This window comes from Panthera uncia, chromosome E1, assembly GCF_023721935.1.
Source record: "Panthera uncia isolate 11264 chromosome E1, Puncia_PCG_1.0, whole genome shotgun sequence".
Lineage (NCBI taxonomy): Eukaryota > Metazoa > Chordata > Mammalia > Carnivora > Felidae > Panthera > Panthera uncia.
Genome location: NC_064814.1, coordinates 5,971,137 through 5,980,437, shown reverse-complemented (window position 1 = coordinate 5,980,437; position 9,301 = coordinate 5,971,137). Strand labels below are relative to the sequence as shown.

The following is a 9,301-nucleotide window of genomic DNA, read 5'->3' as shown; positions in this document are numbered from 1 at the left end:
AGCCTTTGCAATAGATCATTTGAGTATTGCTGAATCTGTTCAGTCATAAAGCCCCAGTGGCAGCTAAATTTCTAGTAAGAATCACACCCCATAGATTTCCATCGGTAAAGCTTTCCCTTGGAGTGAACTATAACTCTGGTAAGCCAGGTTAATTCTTTGATGAGCTTTCTTTTTCTTTTTTTTTCTTTTTTTAAGTTTGTTTATTTTGAGAGGGAGAGCACATGAGCAGGATAGGGACAGAGTGAGAGGGGAGAGAGAATCCCAAGCAGGCTCTGCACTGCCAGCATAGAGCCCCATGTGGGACGCAAACTCTTGAACCTCGGGATCATGACGTGAGCTGAAATCAAGAGTCGGGCACTCAACCTACTGAGCCACCCACGAGGCCCAATTCCTTGATGAGTTTTCTATACAGTGCCATTAAATTGTATCTCGGTTTTGTTTTTATTTTCGTTTTTACTTTAAAATATTTTTATTAAGATCATTGTTTTCCATGAAATGTTACCATGGAAATTTAACTCAACCTAACTAATTCTAGCTCTTGCCCTTACGGGCTGTAGCTTTTGCCTTTGTGGGCTTTCTTTTGTGGCTATTACCTCCTCTGTATTTATTTTCCCCAAGTCAAACCTGACCGCTCAGAATCAAGTCTCACATATCTTAATGTGTGTATTTTTAGCTGATGTCATTTTTCTGTTAATGATTCTAATAAAACAACATGGAGAGAAGATCGTGTGTGTCTTTTTTTTAACAGGAATTTATCAGAAACCTTTTTTGTTGTATATTTTATTTATTTTGAGAGAGAGAGAGCAAGTGGGAGAGGGGCAGAGAGAGAGGGAGAGAGAGAATCTCAAGCAGGCTCCGCACTGTCAGCACAGAGCCCAATGCAGGGCTTGAACTCACGAACCATGAGATCATGGTCTGAGCCGAAGAGTCAGACGCTTAACCCACTGGTGAATTGGGTGCCCGGCAAAAATCGTTCTTAATGGAGAAATGTTGAAATGTTTCCTCTAAGAAGGGGAAAGGAGAGGCCTTCTATTTCCCATTTCTAGCCAACAAATGCTAATGTTTTGGAGCAAGACAGTGATGTATTGCAAGCTTTTCAGGGCGTTTATCCTATGGGGTGGGGGAGAATAGGAAACAGAAAGCAACAAAGAAGCAATCAGAGCCATGAAGAGTCTCTCTTCTGCCTCGCTCATCCCTTTTCTCTTTTTGAGGATCAGAACCAGAGTGGAAGCAACAGTCTTTAGAATCACCGATCGGATGATGTGGATCATTCAACTTTAGACGAAGAAGACGCTTTGGAACATCATCTCCTGGAACAACCCTGTCAATTCACCAGAAAAGATTGTCTGGTCCAGACGAATTAAAGGAGTTGCCCAAGATCCTACTGCCACTTTGTTGCCATTTTCCTCTCCGGTCCCTAATGTGAGTCCCTTAGGTCCACTGCCAGAGGCTCCAGGTGCACCAGCGACCCTGCCCTGGCGTGAAGAATCACCCATGGAGAGGGCAGGCCACATCAGCACCCATAGCACGTCCGGTGGCCCACCTTTTGCTCTGCTGACATCACAAGCAGCATGCTGGGGCTGGTCACGCTTGAATTGTGATGTCAGGGAACAAAACTAGGGGCAGCCTTCGAGGAGGGGGGCCAACTTGATAGGGAGATCAAAACACAGCAGCCGAAGGGAAAGGTGAGAAGGCAGCGGTCAGATCCCAGGAGATGGAGAAGGCTGGGGTGGGGGCACGCGGGACTGATGGGGACCCTCCCAACAGCTGGTGAAGTGGGACCAGGGCTAGGCCGCTGCACCTGAGTGCCTGGGGGTCCTTTTTCATCCCACCGCAGGGCAGCCAAGCCTCTAGCCCTCCCTGACATGCAGAAAATCTCACGTAAGTACTTGGGCGTCCTGCCTTTCTTCTGAAGGGCCAAAGAAGTGGCTCCTTTCCTTTCCGTTGATGTGACTTCCTTCTGCCCACCCTCTTGCTCGTCCAAGGTTTGTTGCAGGGGTCAGGGCTGGGACACAGAGAACACAATCCCCATGTTATGCCCCGCCCCCCCCCCCCATGGGTTGACCAGTGACACAGTCTCTGTACCCTATGGGCAGAAGCTGTTTCTATGAGAAGGACTAGTGTACCCCTCCAAGGCCCCTCGGCTCCTGCCGTGGCTTCTTCGTGGCTTTGCTCTATCTTCTCAGGGCCAGTCCAGGACCACAAGCCAGCCCCGCAGCCGCCGGTCCAGCCCTCAAGCCCTTCCCACGCTCAGCTCCTGATGAGTAACAGCAGTCTCCGCACGTTTGAGGACCAAGTCCTCTGTCCCATCTGCCTGGAGGTGTTCCGCAACCCGGTCACCACCACCTGCGGGCACAACTTCTGCATGGCCTGCCTCCAAGGTTTCTGGGACCACCTGGCTACCGTGGGCGAGACACTGTACTGCCCCCAGTGCCGGGAGAGCTTCCCCTCCAGACCGCGCCTCTGCAAGAACGGCATCCTGGAGGAGATGGTGACCTGCTTGGCCCAGGTCAAGGGCCAGACCTTGGGGTCCTCACGGCCCCTGGCCGGGCCCAGGGACGTGCCCTGCGACTTCTGTTCCGCCCAGAAGCTCAAGTCGGTCAAGTCGTGTCTGCAGTGCATGGCCTCCCTGTGCGAGAAGCACCTGAGCAGCCACTTCGAGGACCAGATGTTCCAGGACCACGAGCTGCTGGAGCCCGTGTGGGATCTCAAGAGCCGCCTGTGCCGGAAGCATCGCAAACTGCGGCGGCTGTACTGCCGCACGGAAGGCAGCTGCGTGTGCGGAGCCTGTCTGCTGGAGGAACACAAGAACCACGACACCATCCCCCTGGAGGAGGAACGTGCCAGGAAGGAGGTGAGGTGGAGTGGGGGAGGGGTTGAGGAGGGGGGGGGGAGGGGGGAGGGGTGGGGGTGGGTAGGAGCGGGACTCGTGGTTCCGAGTCTCTCCCTGAAAGTCTTTCACCAGCCCAGTCACACCTTTCCTTGGAGGGAAATCACACAACCATCAAAGTGACAGGAGGGTGGACGTGCCCGTTACATGAGAAAGGCTTGGTAGAAAGACAGAAAAATAACGCTGATTCAAAGGTTCACATGCAACCCGATGTTTATAGCAGCACTAGCAACAATAGCCAAATTATGGAAAGAGCCCAAATGTCCATCAACTGTGGAATGGATAAAGATGATATAATATATAATATATAATGCATATGTATAATATATAATGGAAGATATATATATATATGTATATATATAATAGAATGTTAGTGATCAAAAGAATGAAATCTTGCCATTTGCAACAATGTGGATGGAACTAGAGTGTATTATGCTAAGTGAAATAAGTCAGAGAAAGATAAATATCGTATGATTTCACTATATGTGGAGTTTAAGAAACAAAATTGATGAATATAGGGGAAAGGAAGGAAAACTAAGATAAAAAGAGAGAGGGAAGCAAACCATAAGAGACTCTTAAATACAGAGAACAAACTGAGGGGTCCTGGAGGGAAGGTGTGGGGGAATGGGCTAAATGGGCGAGGGGCATTAAGGAGGGCACTCGCTGGGATGAGCACTGGGTGTTATATGTAAGTGATGAATCACTAAATTCTACCCCTTACACCATTGTTACACTATATGTTAACTAGCTCTGATTTAAATAAAATTTAAAAAGTTTTTAAAGTAATAAAACAACAACAACAACAACCAAAAAAAACGTTGGTGGGTTTGATGAACAAGGATCCAAAACTGTATGTATGAGTTCCATGTTAACTTTTTTGCGTAGATAAAGGAAAGGCTGGAAGAAAACATGTCAAAATAGAAATATGTCACGTTAGGTTGGGCAGATCCCCTCCTTTTCTCTACTCTCAAATTCTGTTTAATATACGGAAATATTAAACAAAATTAAAATGTGGAAAACCAGATTCGAACTGCTTTTTATAGTGGAACACTTCTATTTCAGGCATTCTATCAAATATATTTGGTAACAGTAATATTTCCACATAGCCACCCCTTAATGGTCCACTGCAAGGAGCTCCTGAGGGCTTATAAGCCAAGTGGCCACACCGTTCAGCTCAGTGGACACTTTGTCCATAGTAAGACTTTGTCAACAAAGCAAGCAGTGGGTTGATGGACAGTCTGGCTTGAGCTGCTCATTTTGTCGTGTGCCAGCAACAATCCACTGGACGGGCACTTGGATCAACACAGTTCTATCACCCGTTATAAACAAGAACATGACTCTTCCCAGAACAGGTGGAGACTGGAGGCTTCTTCACAGAACTTGGGACACAGCGTGTCCCAGGCAGCGCCACCCCAGTGAGGTATCTCCAGGGCTCCATGTCTGATGCGCCCCTTCTCGACCCACTGCCCCCTCTCAACCCACTGAATCCTCTTCAGCCCCTTTCTGTGATCTGAAAGCCTGTGGTCATCACTGTCGGGAACAGAGAACCTGATTCCTAAGACCCGGGAAAGGGCACCTGGGTGGCTCAGGTTAAGCGTCTGACTCTTGATTTTAGCTCAGGTCATGATCTTGGGTTTGTGAGTTCAAGGCCCACATCGGGCTCCATGCTGACAGTGTGGAGCCCGCTTGGGATTCTCTGTCTCTCTGTCTCTCTCTCTGTCTCTCTCTCTGTCTCTCTCATTCCCCCTCTAAAAAAAAAAAAAAAAAAAAAAAGAATGGGGAGAGAGTCTCAGGGAGTGAGAGACCATGAGCAGCATGAGCAGAGGGTAGAAGACCCGGGCCATCTGCCCTTCGGCTCTGCCTTTGTCTCTCATATAGGCGTCTTAGGAATGTAAGAGGTATGTCTTCTCTGGGCTTGCAGAAGGGTTTCTCCAAGAAGGCCTTGGAGAAGAAAGAACCTCCACCTTTCTGAATCAGGGGCCCTTTCCTCCTCCCCCTGCCTCACCCCAGGTGGAGGTTCGGAAGGTCCAGGCCAGCGTGGAAAACCAGATGCTGATCATCAACTCTGACAGCCAGAGGCACCGGGGGCAGGTGGCCTTTCTCTCGGTAAGGCTGGCCCACCCTCTCCCAGGCCCAGGCTTCCCCCCAGTGCCCTGCATCTGGCTGAGGGGCACTCTCAGGGCCTGGAGTGGATGTCATGGGGCCCAGCAGTTGGCAACAGGATGCATAGGCAGGTTCCGGGCTGTAACAGTAGGGGCTGGGGCTCAGAAGTGCCTCTCAACACACCCTCCACAACCCGCTCCCCGCCCCACCCACAGAAGTTGATCCAGACAACACGCGATGAGGTGAACGCCTGCTTCTCAGAGATCATCCAGGAGGTCAAACAGCTGCAGATGAAGGTCTTGGATTTTGTCGAGAAAGAGGAGGCAGCCGCTCTGGGGAAGCTGGGCAGCTCCATCCAGCAGAGCCACAACCGGCTCCTGAAGCTGGAGGGGGACAGCATCTGGCTCCGCGCCCTGCTCGCCAACAGGAGCGACCAGCAATTCCTGCAGGCGAGCCCCCGCCCCCACTCCTGTCTCTGCCCCAGGCCCTGATCCGAACTCCACTCCTCCTCCACCCCCAGACACACCAGATCTGCTCAGACCTAGGATTAAGCCATCAGCATTTGGGGCTGCAACTCATCATCTATTCTTCTGCCTCGGGGAGCCTCCCCACCCCAGGCCGCGGGTCCTGGGCTTACACCAACACCCTTGGCTTCTTACCTGACGTTTCTGCCTTCACGTCCCTGGAACAGAAGGGAGCATACCCTGGGATTCCTGGCATCTGCCACAGTCTAAGTTTCTCCAGATTCTCCCAGACCAGGGATGGGAATGAGACCAGACCAATCCATACAGCCTGGGATGAAAACCCCATTTCCTTCACCAGCCCTGGCCCAGTCCTGCAGCCTGCTGCTGTTGCAAGAGGGTACCAGGCAGGGTCACTGGTGGAGGCGTGCGTGACAGCAACCTTCTCTGAGGGTGGGGCCCAGGGCTACCCAAACCCTGTGCTCGGGAACTCTGAGCAAAGACCTTTCTTCAGCTGATTATCACATCCCTAGCAGATTTCTAAAGCTGTTGCTCACAGCGTCCACCCCTCCACACACACGCCACAGGAAAAATGTGGCAAGGTCTTTCACTAAGCAACTCGAAGCTCAGAAGAAATCGTCCTCCCATTGTTTTCTAATCCACTCTACTTAATGCACTTTGCCATACTTTTTGGCAAAGCCCTGATCTCAGACATCACAACCAGGGGGGAGGGAGAGAGATGTCCAGGTTTGAAAACCAGCAATTTCTCCATCTGCCCCAAGATTCTGGGCTCGGTGGGGTCCTTGGCATAAGCAGGAGCTCCTGGCATCTGCCTGGGCCCCGGGCTAACGGGTGGTACTGCTGGCCACTCCCTGCATCCAGGAGTTCCCCAGACTGAAGCACTTTCCCGCCTGCTCGGAAGCCCTGATGAGCACCAACTGTGAGGAGAAGCAGAGCTTTCTCCAGTTGCCGGAGACCCTGGCGGAGCTCCGGACGCGGCTGCTGGACGTGGGTCTCAGCTTCATCAATCAGCTCCTCCTGAAGGGTCAGTATCTGGCAGCCTGGGGCCACTGGAGACTCACCTGCCCCCTGGGGGTGGGACTGCCCTGCAGGGCAGTGTTTGGGGTTCCAGGCACTGGTGGAGAGCCCTGCCTGCCCATGTGCACCTTCCCCAGGTGACGCAGCCTCCTGGAAGCCCATGCCCCTCTCTGAAAGGACACTGGGCTGTAAGAGTGTCCTCAGCAAAGCTCCTCAATCTCCTCCAGGCATTAAGATGAACTCCTATGAGTTGCTGCCCTCAGCTGTGGACAGGAAAACACTTCTCAAGTGTGAGTCCTCCGTACCGAAGTCCGAACCTAAGGGTGGGACCCCCGGGGGGCCTTGACTTCCCCAGTCCCCTCTCCATTCAGGCCAGGGCACCAGAGAGATGCCAGCTCTCTCTTGCCCAGACCTCGTACTTGGGACTGGAGACCTCAGAAGGACTCAGCCTGTGACTTCAAGGCCATGATAGGGAGGGGACTATCCTGTCCCATCCCGTGGGTGGGCAAGGCAGGGCCTTGCCCAGATGCTGGCTCTGCCCCCCTCCCTGCCTCTGGTGTGGCACAACCATTGCCCTCAGCTGGGGGCCTGCCAGTGTCCCCCCACCACCCCACCAGGGTTTAGCCAAGCCAGCTTGGATGGCCCTGTCTGTTTCTTCCTCAAGCAAGCTCCCTTTTATTGCTAGGCAATAAATAAATCGAATACATGTGATGCCTAGGCAGCCCCTCTCCTGAGCTGGGCTGGGAGGCAAATCCCAGGGACTTCTCTGAGATATCATGGGTCTCTTTGGTGAACCCCTGAGTCACCTCCTCCAGGAGCCCTTGACCTTCCCTCAATCCCACTCATTCTTGTGTCCTGAATAAATAAAAAGGGAGATTATGTTAGAGTCTAGTGGGGGGCAGGGAGGAGGAATTGGTTTCTCAGCTACTCTAGAAAGGTAGACCTTTGGACAGCACCCAACTCCTTCCTCCAGAGGAGGTCAGTGACCTGGGGCCAGAGTTGCGGGACTGAAAAAAGCAGGGGCGGGGCGGGAAGAGAAGGGCCAATCCCAGGAGATGGGCAGGGGGTGGGAAGCACTTGGTGCTTCTGTGCAGATGCCACGCAGCTTAGCATCCTCTTCGTCAGCCCTGGGGGCCGCTCACCCAAGCTCCCTTACCCACCCCCCCCCCCCCCCCCCCCCCCCCCCCCCCCCCTCCAGGTTACTGCAACCTGAACTTCGACCCCACCACGGCCAGCGAGGAACTGTTCCTGTTCAAGGAGACCCACTCGGTGCTGAACCTGGGCATCCTTCTGGAGCCCTTCGCCGCGGGCGGCCCCTTCCCCGGCTTCAAGCAGTGGCCGCAGGTGCTGTGCTCGCGCGGCCTGTCCGAGGGCCGCCACTACTGGGAAGCCGAGGTGTCCAACTCGTGGGTGTGCCTGGGCCTCACCTACCGCCGCAGCCCCCCGCTCGGCGGCCGCCCGCGCCGCAACATCGTCTACCTGCTGGGCCGCAACCCGTACTCGTGGTGCCTGGAGTGGGACTCGCTCAAGTTCTCCGTGTGGCACAACAACACGCAGACGGTGCTGCACGGCGGTTACCACCGCACGCTCGGCGTGGCGCTCGACTGCGGCACCGGCTGCCTCTCCTTCTACGGCGTGGCCGGCGGCGTGAGCCTGCTTTACCGCTTCCTCGTCTCCTTCCTGGAGCCGCTCTACCCCGCGGTCATGGTCAGCAGCGGCGCCTCGGTCACGCTCAAGCAGCGCCCCGAGGCGGAGGCGTAGGCGGCAGCCAATAAAGCTGGACTCTAGCGCTGGGCTGGGCCCGCGGGAAGGGGCGCCGGGGACGCGGGTCGCCGGAGGTCGCGGCCCCCGGGTTGAGGGCTGGGGTGGGCGGCGAACCGGCCTCCCGTCCCCCTGACCCGCTGACCCGCTGCCGGGTGTTCCCGGGAATCCTAGGAAACAGGCAGACCCCTCCGTTCCCGCAGCCATGGGAGAAGGGCTTTGAGCCAGGATGGAGTCCCACATCACTCCCCTCCCGGGGGGGGGGGGGGGGGGGGGGGGCGGGGACAGTCCGGTGGCCTCCGGAGGGCGGTGGGGAATTCCTGGCCAGGTGCACAGACTTCCGCTTTATGCCCCCCACTCCAGGCCCATCAGAGGCCCCTGACTTTGGTTCTCCAGGCAAGTCCTGGCTACTCAGCATCAGGGGCCCAGGGACAGATCCCTGTCCCCAAAGGCCTCGCGGGTGGCTGCTTTCTATTCCTCCCCTCCAGGAGGCCAGACTGAGAGTGGCACCTCACAGATGGGTTAGGGGTGTTCTGTCCCAGTTGCTTAACTGGGGGCTGGGAAGTTAAGCCGAAGAATCCAGGCTGATCTCAGGCCCAGAGAAGAAAGGTGAGGGCCTACTGCCCAGAGCAGGGCCTGTCACACAGCTGGTGTCTCATAGTCTGGGGCGGATGCGAAACTGAGGCTATCCACTCTGCACCGTCCTCTGTGCTGCTGCAAGCTGCTTTCCCCAGCCATCCGCCCAGTGCGCTCCACCCCCAGAGTATATAGCACTGCCCAGAAGCAAAGGGGCTGCTTCCTCATCCGGGACCCTGCAATCCCGCCTGTCCAGCAGAGGGTGTGGGAGTCAGCTCCAGAGGCTGGGTCGCACCAGGTTACTGCCTCGCAACCCTGGCAGGAGCATGACTGGAGACTCAGCCCCTCTGGCGAAACCACGGCAGCATTTCCAGCATCAACCAGCCGCTGGTTTCTCTGGTTTCTCAGGTTGAGTCTCTTGGGTTAATGATTGGCTCTGAAAAGGAAATGATACAAGTCAAGGGAGAAAACC

General features: G+C 54.7%; 2 protein-coding genes across 6 annotated transcripts in view; both read left to right on the top strand.

Moving 5' to 3' along the window:
* NUP85 (nucleoporin 85) overlaps positions 1-9,301 on the top strand; it is a 196,281-nt gene that overhangs the window by 44,814 nt on the left and 142,166 nt on the right. The gene's annotated exons all lie outside the window — the stretch shown is intronic.
* Positions 1,594-8,279, top strand: LOC125926376 (E3 ubiquitin/ISG15 ligase TRIM25-like). Of its 5 annotated transcripts, none has more exons than XM_049635756.1 (8): positions 1,594-1,685; positions 1,838-1,881; positions 2,187-2,854; positions 4,901-4,996; positions 5,209-5,442; positions 6,337-6,499; positions 6,630-6,782; positions 7,691-8,279. In XM_049635756.1, the coding sequence occupies exons 2-8, from the start codon at positions 1,866-1,868 to the stop codon at positions 8,251-8,253; spliced, it is 1,893 nt and encodes a 630-aa protein (XP_049491713.1). In that variant the 5' UTR covers positions 1,594-1,685; positions 1,838-1,865; the 3' UTR covers positions 8,254-8,279. The 5 variants fall into 5 exon arrangements, with proteins under 5 accessions (XP_049491713.1, XP_049491717.1, XP_049491714.1 ...); XM_049635757.1 differs by having other exon boundaries at positions 1,616-1,685; positions 1,768-1,881; XM_049635760.1 differs by lacking the exon at positions 1,838-1,881 and having other exon boundaries at positions 1,600-1,685.